General features: G+C 37.7%; 1 protein-coding gene and 1 pseudogene across 1 annotated transcript in view; one reads left to right on the plus strand and one right to left on the minus strand.

The window, feature by feature from the left end:
- Window positions 1-19668, plus strand: part of MSH3 (mutS homolog 3) — a 220591-nt gene that overhangs the window by 89753 nt on the left and 111170 nt on the right. The window contains exon 13 of the mRNA XM_015140339.3: window positions 15554-15686. Coding sequence (XP_014995825.2) covers window positions 15554-15686 — 133 coding nt within the window. The remainder of the gene's footprint in view (window positions 1-15553; window positions 15687-19668) is intronic.
- On the minus strand, window positions 316-940 carry LOC114678829 (S-phase kinase-associated protein 1 pseudogene; annotated as a pseudogene).

The following is a 19668-nucleotide window of genomic DNA, read 5'->3' on the forward strand; positions in this document are numbered from 1 at the left end:
GTCACTAAAGTTAACTGAACAATAATCTAGGCAGACATCACTTTACAAAAAAAGAGGGAAAGCTCAAAATGCCCTTTTCTATAGAGAACCCACAGTACAGTTTTATTCAGGGCAAAGAAAAAAGAAACTTGATCATACTATGAGAAACTCAGCCATAGGTTTGGAATCTGTACTCACACCACACATTCACTGAGGATAATATTCTGCTCACACAATTGATTTGCTGCTGTGTTTCTCTGCTCTTTGTCTGATATTAACAATTATAAACAGAGCAGGGCAGCTAGTATTTGGAATAATCCTTACAGTGTGATGGCATCAAGGACATTTCACTTCTGTTCATACCACTGGTTCTCTTGGTGTACGTGGGTTTCCTCTTCTTCAGTAAAGTCATTTTTGATATTGGGAGTCTTGCAAATCTTCTCAGGACTTTTCTCCTTGATCATATTGGCAACAGTCTTGCTTGTAACATCAAGCAAACCTTTGATGTCTAAGTAGTTTGCAGGCAGAAGAAGTACAGAAAGTATTCCTTGATTGACTTTCAGGAATTCTTGGTCCTAAGGAGGGATCTCCTCTGTTCGTTTTCTTTGTTCGCATCATCCTTGGGAGGAGGAGGTCCATTTTTGTGGTGGGTGCACCACCAAATGACCTTTTAAAAATATTGCTACATTGACATTTGGTAGAGGAGCTGCGTCATTATCTCCATCATCCATTCTCAAGTCTTCCAGCATGGTCTTGATAGTCACAGATTGTTTGGCAATTTCCACATCAAATATCTCCCCATCAGAACTCAGCACCTTAATTGACAGCATGGTGTTTGAGCTTAAGGAGACCACTGGCCAGAGGCTTATGAGAGCAGGGCGGCGTCAGCAAAGAAGAGGAAGGCAGAGGACAAGGACACTCAAGACACTGTTTGGATGACGATAATTACCAAATCTTTTCAGATTTAGTGGGTCACTCCGATTTCTTAGCCGTAAAGACCTTAAGACATGGGAAACTGGTGAGATAAAGAAGAAATCCTGAAAATGGAAATATTTCCTTTAGTTCAGCATTCTAATGAAATAAGCAGACCTCGGAGAGCAAACGCAGACAAGATGGCTTTCTGTGGACAACAGTGTAAGGGATGCAGCATTGTGGCTGCTGGAAAGGCTGCCTAAACATCTACTACAATTCTTACTGTGTTTTTGCTTGCTTGTTTCAGCAGAGACAGACTCACTAGCAGACTTTTTCATGTAAATTAAAATTTTTTATTTCCAATGTTACATTTCCTTTCTTTTGTGTACCCAGGATTAATTTGAGATAAATCCACTAGACCATGTTGTCTGTTGTTAAGGGCCGAATCAAGTATCTCTGGGGATCCTACCTTCCCAGAAATGCAGAGAGAAAATATGCCAGGCATTCAACACTAATGTTTTCAAGTATGAACTTTTCACTGACCTAACATTGATGTTAGCCAAAAACAAACACATGAAACTTTTCTTTGCCCTTTTATTTTGGGTCATGGTTTTTAAACTTTTATCCTCCTAATCTATTAAAATCTATTTCAAAAGAATTCCAGTTTAATTTTATTGGCACTTGCAACTTATTCCAAACAAATACCTGGAGAGAATCTGCTGATTAGTCAGTGGCTCAGCTGTATAATTAGTCATGTACCGCATGACAACATTTTGGTCCTTGGGGGAATTGCATATACAGAGGTGTTCTCTCTATTTAGAAATGTTTAGACACACAAACATTTACCATTGTGTTACAGTAGCCTACAGTATTTAGTAGAGTAACATGCTGTCCAGGTTTTAGCCTAGGAGCACTATACTGTACCACATAGCCTAGGTGTGCAGTGGGCTATACTATCTAATTTTATGTAACTATATGCTCTGTAATGTCCATAGAATGACAAAATTGCCTAACGATGCATTTTCCAGAATGTATCCCCATCATTTAGTGAGGAGTGATGGTGGTGGTGTTTATACTAACGTAAGTGCTTTGCTGATCACATCAGTGGCTCATCCAGACTAATATTCTGTCTCTGACATTGACAGCCAAAGGTAAGTTTAGGGTCTGGTTTTCTTCTACAGTGAGATCATAGAACAAATAATAGATGACGAGGGAATTTAGCAAAATAATGCAGATCTCCCCAGGTTTTACAACATCCCATTGTTTGTCAGTCATCCATGAATTCTCCTAAATCCCTTAAACTCCTCTGTGTTTTTGTCTTGTTCTGGCTCTTAAGGGCAAACACATAGTTCATAAGTCTAGGACCAGGCATTCAAGTGGTCTAGGACCAGACCATTCTATGAAATGGTCTCTTTGGTGCAAAATTTTACTAGTGACTTTTAGAACGTAAAAATGGTTTTTACTTTATACTTACTGACTGATTCAGAGAGTTCACTTGATTATTGAGGCTAGATTTTACTGTACTGATATCACATTCACTTTTATAAATAGGTTATTTTTTCTTATGTGTTCTCACCTGTATTTTTTATCAGTTCTGCTAATTTTAGGCAAGAAGATTGTTCAATGTAGTTTTTTTTTTTTTTTTTTAGATAAATGAATGTCACATTGGCATGCCATTATTCTTAAGGCCTTTTAAAATTAAATAGATTATATTGAATTCATTTTTTTGAGGTTCTGTCTTTGGACTTCTTTCAGTTGATATAGTCTTGTCAATCTTTTATTTATACACACACACACACCCACACCCACCTGTATGTATGCCATTGGTTTTATCAAAAAGCCTGAAAATGCAAATTCTGCTTGTAAATATTGGTAGAGGAGAAAAAAAGAAAACCGTGAGACGAGTCTGTGTACCAGACTCATTGGTGGGATATATGGGATGAGTCTCTAAAACGTTGAGTTAAGCAAAATAATTAGTTTCCAAGGCAGATTTGTTTATCTTAGAGGTATTCCACTTTCAGTAGCATACTATATATTTTAAAAATAAAAATAAATTTAGTTTCTTTCATGAGTACCTCTTCTGCCTGTACTTTACATTTTTTAATTTAAAAAAATTATGAAGTTTTATCATTAATTGACAAATAATTGTATATATTTGCATTAGTCAGGGCTCTCTACAGGGAGAGGACTATTAGGATAGATGTATATAAGGAGTATTGACTTACATGATCACAAGGTGAAGTCCCATCATAGGCTGTCTGCAAGCTGAGGGGCAAGGAAGCCAGTCCGAATCCCAAAACCTCAAAAGTAGGGAAGCCAACAGTGCAGCCTTCAGTTTGTTGCCAAAGGGCAGAGTCCTGGCAAACCACTGGTAGGTCCAAGAGTCCAAAAACTGAAGAACTGAGAGTCTGATGTTCAAGGGCAGGAAGAATCCAGCATGGGAGAAAGATGGAGGCTGCAAGACTCAGCCAGTCTAGTCCTTCCACGTTTCTCTGCCTGCTTTTACCCTAGCTACACTGGCAGCTGATTAGATGGTGCCCACCCAGATTGAGTGTGGGTCTGCCTCTCCTAGTCCAGTAAATGTTAATCTCCTTTGGCAACACCCTCACAGATACACCCAGGAACAATACTTTGCATTCTTCAACCCAGTCAAGTTGACACTCAGTATTAACCATCACAACATTTATGGGGTACAATGTGATATTTCATTACATATATACACTATAGAATGATCAAATCAGGCTAATTAATATATCTGTCACCTCAAACATTTATCATTTCTTTCGGTGAGAACATTTAAAATCCTCTTTTAGCTATTTTGACACATATACAATGCATTAACTGTAGTTACCGTACTGTGCAGTGGATCACCAGAACTTGTTCTTCTTGTCTAAACAAAACTTTGCACCAGTTGACCAGCATCTCCCTTTTCCCCATCTACCCTCTCCCCAGCCTCTGATAACCACCAATCTGATCTGTACTTCTATGAGTTTGACTTTATTAGATTTTACATATAAGTGAGATCATATGGTATTTCTCTGTCTGTGCCTGGCTTATTTCATTTTGTGTTGTGTCCTCTAGGTTCATCCATATTGTCAAAAATGACAGAATTTCCTGCTTTTTTAAAAGGCTGAATAGTATTCCAAAGTGTGTGTGTGTGTGTGTGTGTGTGCGTATCACATTTAAAAAATCTGTTCATCTATTGGTGGACACTTTGGTTGTTTCCATATCTTGAGAATTGTGAATAATGTGGCAGTGAACATAGGGAGTACAGATATATCTTCAACATACTGATTTCAATTCCTTTGGATATATACCCAGAAATGGAATTGCTGGATCATATGGTAATTCTATTTTTAGTTTTTTGAGGAACTTCCATACTGTTCTACAAAGTGACTGTACTGATTTATAATACCACCAGCAGTGGACAAGGGTTCCCTTTTCTCCACATCTTTACCCATACTTGATATCTTTCATCTTTTTTAATAATAACTAATCTGAAAGGAGTGAGGTGACATCTCATCGTGGTTTTAATTTGCATTTCTCTGATTGGAGATGTTGAGCATTGTTTCATTTATCTATTGGCATGAATATGCCAATATGAAACATTTATCATTGTTTCATTTGTCTATTATCTGTATATCTTTTGAAAAATGTCTATTCAGATCTTTTGCCCATTTTTAACTAGGGTTATTTGTTTTCTTGTTATTGAGTAGTTTGAGTTCCCTGTATATTTGGGATATCAGCCCCTTATCCAGTGTATGATTTGCAAATATTTTCTCCTAGTCTCTGGTTTGTCTGTTTACTCTGTTCACTGTTTCCTTTGCTATGCAGGAGATTTTTAGTTTGATGCAATTCCATTTGTCTGTTTTTGCTTTTGTTGTCTATGGTTTGGTTCCTGAGCGTCCCAAAGCTTTTTCTCAAGTCTTTGCTCTTGATAGTCTTTTTACTTCATGGTCTCTCTTTGTAGAATATTCTTCTGTTTCACTTTAATCTTTACAGGGTTAACTACTTATACTTGAGGTCTCAGCTTAAAACGTTATATTACTATCTTTGAAGAGGTTTTATTTGACCTCCTAATCTAAATTATGTTCCTTGTATCACTCATTGATAGCATATAGGGTTTATCATGATTGTTACCTGTGTTTACTTAATATGTATGAGGGGTCTTACATTATCTGTACAAGGGGTCTTCAGAAAGTTCATGGAAAATGCATATTATGAAAAAACTTTGCATAGATTTCAAAAAAATTTGGCACCAAAATAAACTCATACTAACTTGTTAGAGCGGATCTGAATAGGATGTAGTTTGAGGCATTAACAGGGATAAGATACCAGTTTGAAAAGAGCTTCTATCAGAACAACATGAATTCTGCTAAAAATTAAAGCAAGAACAAACATATTTATGGTGAAGCTTGGGTGGAAGAGTGGTGAAATCATTAATGCTTTATGAAAAGTTTCATGAGACCTCAAAATTAATACCACACATCTACAACCATCTGATTTTCGACAAACCTGATACAAACAAGCAATGGGGAAAGGATTCTCTATATGATAAATGTTGCTGGGAAAACTAGTTAGCCGGAGACTAAAAGTCCAAGATCAAAGGCATCAGTAGGGTTGGTGCCTTCTGAGGCCAATCAGGGAGAATCTGTTCCAGTCCTCTCTCCTAGCTGCTGGTGGTGTGCCGGCACTCTTTGGTGTTCCTTGGCTTGTAGATGTAGCTCCTTGATCTCTGCCTTCATGGTTAAATGGTGTGTTTGCTGTATGTATGTCTCTTCACACAGTGTTTTTTAATAAGGACATGGTCATATTGGATTAGGGGTCTACCCTACTGCAGAATGACCTCATCTTAATAATTCCATCTACAATGACCCTATTTCCAAATAAGATAACATTTTGAGATAATGGGGTAAGGACTTCAGCATATCTTTTTGGGGGTACACAATTCAACCCAAAACAAATAGGCCCACTATTTCCAAATTTTCTTCCTTTTGGTACAAGTAGACTGATTGTACCCATCTCTTTACTAGAAACAAGTGTTTTGATTATTATTTAAATGTTTTGCACATTTATTCAACATCTGATGTGAGGTTGTAAAAAACCATTGAATTTTGTAAAATTGCCAATCTTGTGCAATTTTGTGTTTGTAGTACAGTTCTCTGAAAAGTTATTCTCTTATCTTTGACAAATATCCTGGACAGTATCTGTCCAGGTGAACGTATGTATGGGAAGTGTTAGATTAATTTTAGAGATGAAAAAGAAACGTTTATATATATTTAAAAATAAAGGAAAATGCCTAGGAAGAAAGGAGCAGAGGTCTGAATCTAAGATTTGAAGAGAGAAAAGTAGCCAAGGTGGAATGGGAGAAGAGCTGAGGTCTAAGAGGTAAGATGTGTTCTCTGGGAACATGTCTTTGTATAGGACAAGCAGAGGACTTAAAGCTCTGAGGGATCAAGGGAGTAGAAAGAAAATGTCAGGCTAGTGAACTAATCTCTAACTGTGCTTTATTTTTTATCTGTATTTTTTTCAACTATCTTCAGAGATAGTGATTCTATTTTAGAGATAAGAAAAACTAAGTCTCAGTTTTTTCCAAGATCATCCAGCCAAGCACGTAGGGACCCTTTTGAAAGCATAGCTTTGGAGTTAATGATACTTCAGCTTGAGTTCTGATTCCCTTTTGTCACTTTGGAGAAGTTATGAATTTGTATATACCTCAGTTTCTTCACCTGTAAGATGGGAATTAACTACCTACCTCATTGTGGTGTTGTGAGGACCAAATGAGACAGTATATGTAAAAGGAATAGTGTGGTTCCTCATAACAATTTTTTGGTCAAGAAGATAGGCATGGTCTTTAGCATACCAAAAAATTGGAAGCAGTGTAATTATTAGTAGGGAAGGGGAAAATAAATTGTCTGGTTATATATCGGAATATTATACAGCAGTTAAAATGAATGAGTTAAGTCTACATGTATCAACATGGATAAATCTCAAAAAAAATGTTATAAAAGAACACATAAATTATACCACTTATTTAAATTTTGTCACACACACCGTTTAGGGGTTCAAACAGAAGTGGTGTTTTCTCATCACATGGGCAGTCAGGACAATAATAACTTCTGGGAAGTGAGAAAAGGGATAGAGATATAAGTAGGCTGGTGTTTTACATGTATTTGCAATATTTAATTTTTAAAAAATTATACAGAAAATACACACACATGAATTTTTTACATTGTACTGCTATTGGACTTTCACTAGCATCATAATCAGGTGAAAATGAGACCCATGCACATCTGTCTAGAAAGCCCATGCTGAACTTGAGAGCATCTGTTTTCCAGCACGTCTTGCATTAGAAAGACAGAAGATGGCCATCAGATGACCAAGGCTTCCAGGGATGGCAGGGAGAAGGCTGAGTGCTTGCACTGTCAGTTTCTAGGATCTGCCCGGTCATTTCTTTACCTAAATCTAGTACTTGCCTGTGTTTTCTTTTGCCTGTAGCTACCGTCAAGAATGTAGGGAGACTTTGCAAGGACTACTGGTGAGTAGGTAGAGTCTTTTATATGGGCCTCCTCTCAAAATAATATAACCATGAACAATTGAGGAATGTTTTTTATGGTCCCTTTTATTTAATGCTCTAAACTTGACTAAGTTCTGGAAACTGAGGAAGCTCAACCTCACGTTCTGATTGACTAAGTACATGCTAATGTGTTCGTTAACAAAAAAACCAGTGCATTGGTTAGGGAAGCTAGCTGTTAACACAAAGACCCCAGAAAGTCTAATGACTCTAAAGGTGTGAAAGTTAATTTCTTCTTTTTTTTTATTTGAGTAAACAATCCATGGCTTTTCCAGATTGGGGGTGGGGTGAGACTCTCATCACATAGGCAGTTAGGAACCCCAGAGTCTCTTCAGTCTTAAACATGTGGCTTCCAACGTCATCTTGGCAACTGACGTCCAGCCAGTAGAAGGAGAAAGAACAGGGAGGTTATAGGTTTATGGCTTTTATGTAAGGTAGGCCTTGCATTGGCACATAGCTCTTCTGCCTAAATCTGATTATAAGCAGAAGAATGCATTCCGATGGTCACACCTTACTGCACGGGGGCTAACAAATGTCTGCTTGTTTTTCAAGGAGTAGGAAGAAATGTTTAGTGAATACCTAGCAGTCTATTGCCAGAGATGGTTTTTGTTGTTTCAATTCCATTGTACATTCTTCTTAGCATTTAAAAATTATTTGAACTTTTGAACGGTAATACCTTCACATACTTTAAAAGTTTAAAAATGTGAAAAGTTACACAGTAAAATGTTTGTTTATCATTCCTGCCCCACGTCTGCCCAGATCCCACTAGGTAATCATGGTTATTACTTTGTCATGTATACTTCCAGAAACATTTTGTTTAAAAAAGCAAATATGAATTTTATATATATATATATATATATATGAGAAATCTCTTCCTCCCTTATTACATAGATGAAGCCATGATATACCCAGAACTTTGTACTTGGCTGTTTTCCCTTAGTAGTATAAGATAGTTATTTTGAATTTTGTATTACTCAGTCTCAATAAGAAGGTGGTGTTCCCAGCCTCAGGGAATTTCTAATCTAGTCTGGTCAAGGTATAATCTACTAGTAAGGAGAAGGAGATATGAGTAGTGGAAGCTTTTGTACTAAAATCAAATACCTGTTACTCACTCTGCAACTCAATATCAAAATTAGAGCAAATGAGTTATACCTTTTTAAGTCAAATTAGATTTTTAGAAAACTGCTTCAGGAAATTAGGCATGCTAAGATAATTCTTGGCGTTTAAATCATGTAAATTAAAATTAAGGGAATAGCAAATGGTTTGCGTTAGGAAATAGATCTTTGGCTACATTTTTGCATGATTTTCTGATGCACTAAGTACATTTTAGTGGTCAATGTTCTCTACATTAAATGGCTTTTGTTTTGGTAAACCCATATGTTTGGAGTATTAATGGTTGTATTTCTAATTTGTTACTCTGGCCCAAATGATGAAGTAATAGAATGTTACATATTTCCTTCCACTTAACATTTAATTTAGATTAATGAAACTAAATGTCAGTTTTAACTCTGGAACTTCTTAAAATGAACTACACTGGGAAGCCCTCTGAATTCTTTGTGGTTTCCCGTGTTCCATGAGCCACCAACAGAGTGTTCACCTGCAGTGACTCTGGTTTACTCAGCCCCCAGGGGGGGCTCGGAAATGGGAAGGGAGAGTAGCATGTGGTGCGTAATTGAGAGCTGTGTTTGGTTGGGACTGACCTGGTGCCCCTTTTGTCTGCTGGGTTGAATGGGAGTTTAAAGGAGGAACTGCTGCTGCTAAGAATGAAATGAACCCAAGTGCCTCTTACCCAAATGTTTGTCCCGACTGTCAATGCATAGGGATTAACTAACATCCAGGAACTTTTAGCTGGCCTCTGCTTTGTTCTTCAACATTAGGACCTTCAGTGAGCTCTAGACCTGCACAAATGACCTGCAGCAAATATGGCAGCTTTCATTTGGGCTGAGGAAGAGGAATATTGGAAAGAATGAGGAGAAGGAGATAAATATCTTTTCTTTCTTGGCCCTTCCTGCTTTATCTTTCTCCATCTTTATGCCTTTATTAATGAGGATTTTCCAAATATCTCTCTTCAAAAATGCCATAAGAAGATTTCATTTTCTGTGGTTTTAATATCATAAAATATCTCCCTATGTGAAATAACTGGATATGCTGGATCAAGCGTAACAAACATCCCTTTAGGACATTGCTGAATCTGTATTTAAAACATAAGGGGAAAACTCAGAACAGGTGGGAAAAGGACTGGAAATGGAAGTGAATTGACTGCTGCAGCTGCCCTCTGGGCTTCTGCAGATCTTGGTAATCAAAAGGATTGGGGTTCAGTTGCCTTGTGGGAGACAGGAGACAGGGCCTTGGGTCCATTTAAGTTAGGGATACTATAGTAATATGAGACACTCAAAGGACTGTGGTCTCAGTAGAGAGGTGACAAATGTGTCTCAACCTGTTCTTACCTGAGGAAAATGTTTCTAAGAATTCTTAACCACAGGTCCTCCCTCATAGATTTTCAGTTTCAATTTATACTCTGTGTGGTCTGGCAATTTTCAAGCTGTGAAACTTATTTAAAACAGTCTGATTGTACTCACATAAATCACCAAGTTAAAAAAAAATACAAAATAGAATAAAAAATATGAGCATAGAAAATAAATACTATCAAAGGGGCTCAGATTGATTTAAAAAGGAACCACATAGAATTCTTTAAAACTGAATGGACTAAAGAACTCATTCATGTAACCAAAAACCATCTCTTCTACAAAAACTATTGAAATTAAAAAAAGAATGACTTAAGAAAGAATGGATCTTATACTCCAAAAAGAAAGAAAGAAAACAACAACAAAAAAGCAGTATATGGGTTAAATAAGAATAGAGGAAATGACTGAAATGCAAGATAATACCTGAAGAAATTACCTATAATGTAGCATAGGGTGGCAATGTCAGGCCTTCAGTGTTGCTTCTCTGGATTTTTGAAACAGCTTTCTAACTAGTATTCCTGCTACTGTTCTTATGTGCATCCAAACTATTAGCCTTGGATCCCAGCTCCTGTGGTCACATTTTCAAACCTTCACCCTCCATTTTCCACTTATCTTTTATAGACAATAGCTAATCTTTTACTCAATAGCTACCCCCAGGAAATCCTCCCTGATCCTAAAACTGCATTTGTTCATTAGATGCTCCTGGCCTGTGTTCCCATTGTATCTAGATCCTAACCCAGTTATAATCTTATTACATTGTTATCATTAATGCTTTTTAAAAGTTTTACTATTCATCACTAGAGTGTAAGTTCTTTGTAGACTAGCAAGGCTCTCTTGTTAACAATTATAGCCCTAATGTCTACCATTTGTACAATCAGTACTTTGTAAGCACTCAGTAATTGTTCATTGAATGTAAAAATGAACAGTATATGTGAAAGGTGAAGCTAGATAGGTCTGATGATGCTTAGATCCTAGGAAAGGGCTTATGGTTCATGTTTCTGACAGGAGATTATTTAGGTAGTTTGTTTAACCATTTCACATGACCAGTGTGTTAATGTCTGAATTTAATTTACGCATTCTGTGTCGTCTTTAAAGCCAAACTTTTCAGTAAAACGAAACCAAACAAAAATACACTCCCAGCAGTCTGTATTTCAGCTCCCCACCCCCACCAGATAACCTTTTTTTTAAAACATTTTATGTTTGTGGGTACACAGTAGGTATATATATTAAGGGTATATGAGATATTGTGATGCAGGCATACAATGTATAATAATCACATCAGGGTAAATGGGGTATCCATCACTCAAGCATTTACCATTTCTTTGTGTTACTGATATTCCCATTATACTCTTTTAGTTATTTTTAAATGTACAATAAATTGTTGGCTGTAGTCACCCTGTTGCACTATCAAATACTAGATCTTATTCAACATATCTATACAAAATTATCTTAAGTTTGAATTATAGAGGCGTTTTCACAGTAGCAACCAGTAGGTACTGACACCATCACTGACAATAGCTTTAGGTCACACTCTGTGTTTCTGAGTGACAGCCAAACACAGTAGATACTCACGTCACCACCTAGTTTATCTTCAAATATGAAGGACTCCAGTGACACTCACTTTTACTCCTTGCATCTTTGGTAGTAAAGAAGAATCTTTGTCATCCCCAGGACCTCGTCTTTTTGTTTGTTTGGTACATGGAATGAAATGACTCAGGTGCCTTCTTTCAGTTATTTAAGTTGTATAGTAAGATCAACTGTAGAATACTATCAGGCATCTTGGAATAATATCTTTATCATCATCCAATTGATGCTTCTTCCAGTTTTGTTTCCTGTTGCTGTCACTCAATCTCTGTCATTAATTGCACTAAAATAATAATTCTCTATTGTGTCCTGACATATTGTTTTGTTACACTTATTTGGAAGGTCTTGTTACTACTGCACATTAAACAACAATTCTAAGGTATGTGAATTGTTTAATTTTAAAAAGTGTAGTCATTCTTGCTTATTTCCATTCTGATCTTCATATAGGAGTTAAAGATGGAATTATAGCTAACCGCAGTGATGAGAAATTCATGGTGAACAGTGCCACATACCCTTTCACTCTCTCCCTGCCCATTTAGACCTCCATAATTATTAATCGTTATAGTGTGCTTTCTCAGTGCAACCTACTGTCCAGTCTCAGCACAGCGAGTACTTCAGATCATCACTGCTTGTTAGGTTTAGCCCTCAAGATGCCAGGACTAGCTTTCCTTATATAGTTCCCACTTGTTCACTTTGCACAAAATACCTGTTTACATATCTATGCCCTAAGGTTTGTCCTCACATGGTAATCTCTGAGCTCATATTTTGGGTGCTATTTATCCCTCTTCCGTGCTGTTCTTTGTAGTGTCTACTAAACAAAACTTGTAATGATGTGGTAACAGTAAACATTTATGAGTGGTTCTCATGATGTAGCAGGTACTGCATTAAGTACCTGACATGTATTATTATTTCATTGAATTCTTTTACTAACACCAAGAGTTAGGGCCTATTGCTCTTCTCATTTTATAGATGGAGAAACTAGGGCAAGGCTAAATAATTGGTAAATGGCAGCGCTGAGTTTGAATCAAGGCCACCTGACTTCTGAGCCCAAATTGTTAACCTCTGAGGTAGCCCTTAAAGAAGGTTGGGTTAAAACCAAACTGATTGATAGTGAACATACTGCTTTTGCTTATGTTGGCACTGGCTAGAATGAAAACCTTTTCCTTTATATTTTCCCAGATTCCAAACTAACTTGGCCTAACCTTTCAAGTCTCTAAGAAATTTATAGTTTTATATCTATTAAAAAAGTCTTCTGGTAGACTTCATAAATATGACTTAGGTTTTTATTAAACTCTTTTGCTCGTATCTTTCTATATCTCAGAAAACCTTTAATTTTTGAGACAGTAGCTATTTGTGTAGGCTGTCTTATACGTTCACAGATGGCATTATTTTATCAGTCCTCAAACCATCTGTAGCATCAACTTAGTCTATTCCAATTGGTGTCATCTTTCATTTATGCAGGAGTGAGTTATTAAAGTAAAATTTTATATTTGTATAACATTTTGGGTAAATGTTAGAGTAAAACATTGGTTTATTTTATCACAACAATCCTTTGCAAAGAAAATTTATTTTTTCCAGCTCATCTTGATTTACTTTATATGTAGTCTTCGGAATGAAATTGAATCAAATAACTGTTTATTGAGCACAAATTATTATCTTGAAATGTAAGGATAAGAAATGACCCCTGTGTTCACTGAATTTATAGTCTTGTAGGAAAGACAGTGAAGTAGTAAATTCCCATTGAAGAAGAAATACAATTATGATTACCATTATGCGAAGAGAAAAGATGGTAGTATGGGAAATGATAGTAAAGGGATTAAGTCTGGTCTAGTGAATCTAGAAAGGCCTTTCAGGGGAAGAGTGGGTAGGAGTTCACCAGACGAAGTGTAGCTGATGGGTGATAGGGAAGAGGAAAATAACATTGTAGGCAAAGTAAGCAGCAAATGAGAAAGCCTCCACGGCAGAGAGCTTGGAGTAACTAAGTCATTGAAAGATATGCAGCCTGACTGGAACTTAGAGTAGGAGGAAGAGAGTGACATGTGATCTCAGGGGAGACCTGAGAGCTAAACAGGTATCAGTTGTTTTTTAGGACAATTAAAGATTCTGGATTTGAACCTAAGATTAATGGCAAGTCACGGATGAGTTTAAAGCGGAGGTGTGGCATGAACAGATTTGGGCTTTAGGAAAACCACTTGGGCTGCCGTGTGGAGAATGAGTTGGAAAAAGGGACAGAAGTGGGGGGGAAAGTTAGGCTGTTTCAATATGATTTTTACTTAGGCTATAGTAGTGGCAGTAGAGGCGGAGGGTGGTGGATAGATTACAGAGGCCACCCTGCTGAGATTGGAAGAGCCAACCCGTGTGTGTACAAAGCTCTGTCTTGCTTTCCTGCATCGTACTATTGTACTAACAAATGGTCTTTCTGCATATAAGAGTATGAGCCAGAGAAAAATGAACAAACATGAGGCCTGAAGTTAGTATAGAAGCTCTGTATTATGAAAAGGCATGATCTCACAGGTAGTTAAGGATAATAAAGACAAAAACACTCAACTAAATGGAAAGTCCTCAGTTTGATTGTAATCTAGCCAGGATCCTGATCTGAGATTTGCTCTTCATATTAGTGTGTAAGATGTCAACAGAATTTTGAGAGACAGACATGTTTATTCAGTGGCCGATGCCTCCTTTCCCCCAAAACATCTTTCATCCACTTGCTTATTTATTCATTGTATTCATTTACAAATACTTCAAATCCTTACTGAGGGCTTACTACTCACCAGACATGTTTACTTATCTTAGTTTTTAATACTACATATGGCCATTATTCCTAGTGTGGGCCTTTGATGTTTATAGGTACTTCATGGACCACTTCTCATTGAGGATACATTTAGTCCATCAGGTTTCCGTTTTAAGTTGACTCATCACTTAAAGTGTAGCCATTGGTAAAATCCTGCAATCCTGATCTCCTGTGGCCCATATCCTCTGCACTTTCTATTGCTACTCCCCAGTCTTTGGTCAGGGTCAGTATGTTTAATTCCATTTCATTCAAACAGTTGGTCAGTTCAGCCATCACCACCACCACTAAGTCATCTTGTTGATCATTGTTGAACTATTATATTAGCCAAGGTAATGCAAGCTATCAGCAAACAAGTTCTCCATGTAAGTGGCTTAAATACATTAGAAGTTTATTTCTTGCTAATATAAGTTCAATTGGTAACAGATACAGGAATGGTGGATTTTCTGCTCCACTGTGGACTCAGGCTGATGGAGTCACCATGGGGCTCACAAGCTTGCCTAGCTGGCAAAGGGAGTTAGGTGAATGTGAAAGCTTATTCAGGAAGTTTTTATGGGCCAGGGCTAGAGGTGGCTTACATCATTCCCACCCATGCTTCAGAACTCAGGTACATGGCCATACTTAACTACAGGGGAGACTGGGAAATGTAGTCTGTGTGTTTTCTTGGTAAGCCTGTCTTTGTCAAACCCAGCTAGTGAATGTCCTTGTACAATACCTGCTGTTTGATTCAGATATAATAAGAGGCATGGAAGGACCAGATCTATTGTTGTAGGACTTTTTCCTTAGTTCAGCTAAAGACAGTGGGGTTGGGGGAGGGTGGTCCTCATCACACAGCCATGTAAAATTAGGCTCACAGACAGTTCGAAGGAGGAGAAAAATGGAATTCATTGGGCAAAGAGGAATAAAAAGGGAAACAGGGACTCTCCACCAAGTCAGAACAAGAATCTTGCTAGTATGCTTCCCGCCTCACAGACTGTAATCCCAGGTTCCACCCAGGAGGAGGAGGGGCCAGGCTCCTCCCTGCTGCCAAAAGCATGAACTTCTGTGTCTCCACTCCAGTGTACCCTCCTCCCAGTGCATATGCCCATTGGAGTTTTTTCAGGGTGCCCTTCCCACCTGTCTCAATATGAAGGAGGAATTTCCTTTGTGCCTAATAAGTGGCTGTGTCACAGTCCTGGACATTAGAATGGGAAATGTCTACATTCTGAACTCCTAACATATCTGATCATTGCTATTACTCTTTTCTCACAGGGAAATAAATGCCCGGCTTGATGCTGTATCTGAAGTTCTCCATTCAGAATCTAGTGTGTTTGGTCAGATAGAAAATCATCTACGTAAATTGCCTGACATAGAGAGAGGACTCTGTAGCATTTATCACAAAAAAGTAAGTGTGACAGAAATCTAATAAAGCTGACAGTGTTCTTCAGCTCACAAATTAAAAGAAAACTTTTAAAGGAAAGTTTTATTAAAAGAAAACTTCTGAGAGCTCTATTATTATTTTATTTTGTAAAATCTTACAAATATAGCATGCGAGACTAGCTGAATCCTCAGAAATTTTAATAGCACAAATTAGAATTATTCCAATTTAACCATTGTAAAAAATAGTTTTCTCATGTACATTAACTACAGCCACATAGAGGCCCTTCTCTTATAATACAGGATATTCTCCTGTTTCATCCTGAAAGTATAGACTATTATCAAAATAGGAAATTTATGTAGACTGGTTATTTTAGAAAAAAGGTACCTTTTTTCTTTTGATCTTAGAACAACTTATTATTTCTTAAACTAAGGAAAAATCTGCTAGTATAACATCTGTGGTGGTAATTAGTATGAAAACAAGCTTGGATATTGAAGGTGAGTAAAGGATTATTTTGATTTTTATCACTTAAGCTTTATAGTTTGAGTCATGGCAAAAATGAGTCATTTTCCACTTTTAGGGAAATAATTTAGGTTATCTTCAAAATATGCCTAAAATTTAAAAAAATTATTAATACTTTTAAATGATAAAAAACACGATAAACTCTTTATGGGGTTTTACTTTTTGCAGAAGTCATTCACACACTTTATACTCTTTGTTCCTTGTCAAAACTTTATGACATTGAGAAGTTACTATTTTTATTACGTTCTTACTAATAAGAAATTGTATCTAATGCTATGTATGTGTGTGTGTGTGTGTATATATATGTGTGTGTGTGTGTGTGTATATATATATATATAAATTGCTGCAACCACTTGAATTACTTTGGCTCATATGATGATGCTGAGAGGTTTAATAACTTGCTAGTAACAGAATCTGTATTTAGACCCAGGATTCTTGATTGTGTTTTCATTGGCTATGTCTTTTGGACACTATCATGTTTGATGTGTTATCTTGACTGCCATTTTTTTTTTTTCTGTTTGCCACTTTTCATAAGCAAATTTTATTTTTCCTCCAAACGTAACTCCTTGCCAATATAATAATTTTACTGTAAAACAGTTTTTATATGCCTAAATTTTTACTTTATTTTTGAGACAGAGTTTCATTCTTGTCACCCAGGCTGGAGTGCAATGGGGTGATCTCGGCTCACTGCAACCTCCACCTCCCAGGTTTAAGCGATTCTTCTGTCTCAGCCTCCTGAGTAGCTGGGATTACAGGCACCCGCCACTATGCCCTGCTGGCTTTTGTATTTTTAGCAGAGACGGGGTTTCACCACATTGGCCAGGCTGGTCTCGAACTCCTGACCTCAGGTGATCCACCCGCCTTGGCCTCCCAAAGTGCTGGGATTACAGGCATGAGCCACCGCACCCAGCCTATATGCCTAAATTTTAGTTGTGACCAAGTTTTCATTAGAGTTTCTATATTTTTCAGCCCCTTTTACCCCCACAGAATTTTACTAGAATAAGTACTGCTTCTAAGAATACTTGAGGTGCCCAAGAGGACTTATGTAACTGTTTTACATGCTTCAGCTAAATTTGAAAACAATGCACAAGCCAGAATTGGAAATACTGATCCTGGGGTGAAAGAATGTAGGAGTTGGTTATGGGGTCAAGGGAGCCTATTGTATCATTATTGGGTACACCATGTTGTTGTTTTGCTGGCAATAGCAGAAGCTGTGCTGATAGTTGCAAGTTTTATGGTAGATCTTTTTGAAGTTGCATAGTGGTTGCCAAACCATTTGTTGTTTTGTATCCTAGGCTCAGAGTCTGAAAATTGGTGCATATTAACCTTCTTTAAACAACGGCTCTCCGGGCACCTTGCCTTAACTACTTGAAAGGATTCACTGACAGATGTCAGAGATTTTTGTTTTTCTTTTTTTTTTTTTTTTTTTTTTTTTTTTTTTTGAGACGGAGTCTCGCTCTGTCGCCCGGGCTGGAGTGCAGTGGCCGGATCTCAGCTCACTGCAAGCTCCGCCTCCCGGGTTCCCGCCATTCTCCTGCCTCAGCCTCCCAAGTAGCTGGGACTACAGGCGCCCGCCACTGGGCCCGGCTAGTGTTTTGTATTTTTTAGTAGAGACGGGGTTTCACCGTGTTAGCCAGGATGGTCTCGATCTCCTGACCTCGTGATCCACCCGTCTCGGCCTCCCAAAGTGCTAGGATTACAGGCTTGAGCCACCGCGCCCGGCCTTGTTTTTCTTAAGAGAAAACAGAAGCAAAGCTGAAAATCTTTCAATGACTACTGAAATGCACTAAGTCAAAGTGTCCGTGGCATCAAGATGGCAGCATCAGTTCATGGGGCTGTGATTTCTTTTCCACCTTCCTGCCTTTTTGTAAACTTTACTTTGATGTTTGTATTGCACAGGGTTTGTGTATTTATAAAAGTTTCAAAACTCTAGTAAAGTCAGAATCTAATTCATTTAAAAAGTGGCCACTATGCAGTGTAAGAATGACTTATTTTGGAATTTAAAAATATATTTTACTAAAGGAACTTATAACTCACTTGGAAGCCATTCCTTGTTGCTGTTTTAGTGTTTGTTTGCACAAGAATGTGCCTAAAGATTAGTTTGAAGGGTGAAGAGTAGAAATGATCTGGTAACAAACCAACTTCAGGAAAGCTGAATGCTTTAAACTAATGTTTTATAGATTAGTTGGCTGGCTCTACGAACACACCATCAAACATATGTCTATTCTTTATTATTAGATTACTCTACATAAGCTTCTATGTACACCACATAGTGAGTGATGTCCTGGGTACAGATTATGCCAATTATGTGAAATTCATAAAACGAGAAGGAACACCGGATATTGTGGGAAGTGGTCAACACAGGCTGTACGGTTTTGTGGAACGTGTCCTGGAATACGTACCAATAGGTGTTTTTATGTCGATAATGATAGAGGATCTCAAGTGAGCTGATTCTGGCATAAAATAAACATTTCTTCTTCTTCTTCTTCTTTTTTTTTTTGAAACAAGATCTCACTGTGTAACCCAGGCTGGAATGCAGTGGCATGACCACAGCTCACTACAGCTTCAGCCTCCAGCCTTCTGAGTAGCTAGGACAACAGGCATGTGCCGCCATGCCCAGCTAATTTTTTTTTTTTTTTTTTTTTTTTGTATTTTTTGTAGAGACAAGATCTTGTCGTGTTACCCAGGCTGGTCTCCAACTCCTGGATTCAAGGATCCTCCCACCTCAGCCTCCCAGTGTGCTGGGATTACAGGCGTGAGCCACTGCTCCTAGCCTAAAATAAACATTTCTTTTGATGACAAAACTTTAAATTCAAATCTTGTAAATAGTGCTAGTCACAGGAACCCATACTAACTTTGCTCAAGAACTGTTTTGTAAGAAAGTGTTAAGTAACTGCCGAGGTTGGTGAATACATTTAAAGGATAATCGCACTTAGCAAATGTTGAGGAGAGTTGTTTTCAGAATTTTCTAGGTGAGAATCGTTTTTTAGCCAGGCAGGAATAAGCCCAAAGCCCTGTTTTCAGTGTTGCGCTTAAGCTGGGGTCCTTTCCATCCTGTGTCCAGTGAGGCCCTGCCTCCGTACTTGTGGGTCTGTGCTCAAGCTCTCCCAGTGAGACAGCTGCTGCCAGAAGTAGGGCTGAATTCCTGGAGAGTGACTCCAGGAGCAGCCACCTACCCATGCTCAGCTTTCTTGCAGCTTCTTTTGAGTTCTTTTGCTTAAGAAACTTGAGAACAACCTGCTGCCTCTGGCTTTCAAGGTGATTGTAAAACACTACTGGTTTTCACCTTGCTTCTGTTGTTGACTTAACTTTACATTGTGTCTCAGCTTGGAAAATTAATCCTTTTCTTGGGATTACAATAATTACAAGAGGTGAATATTCAAAATTATATTGAAAATGTTTATGTTTAGTTCTTTACTTTTGTTAAAAGGTATCATTAATTGACTAGTGGCCAAAAAGCTTCTAGGTTTCATATTTATGTAAACAG

The sequence above is a fragment of the Macaca mulatta genome, chromosome 6 (genome assembly GCF_049350105.2).
Source record: "Macaca mulatta isolate MMU2019108-1 chromosome 6, T2T-MMU8v2.0, whole genome shotgun sequence".
In the NCBI taxonomy this organism is placed as follows: domain Eukaryota; kingdom Metazoa; phylum Chordata; class Mammalia; order Primates; family Cercopithecidae; genus Macaca; species Macaca mulatta.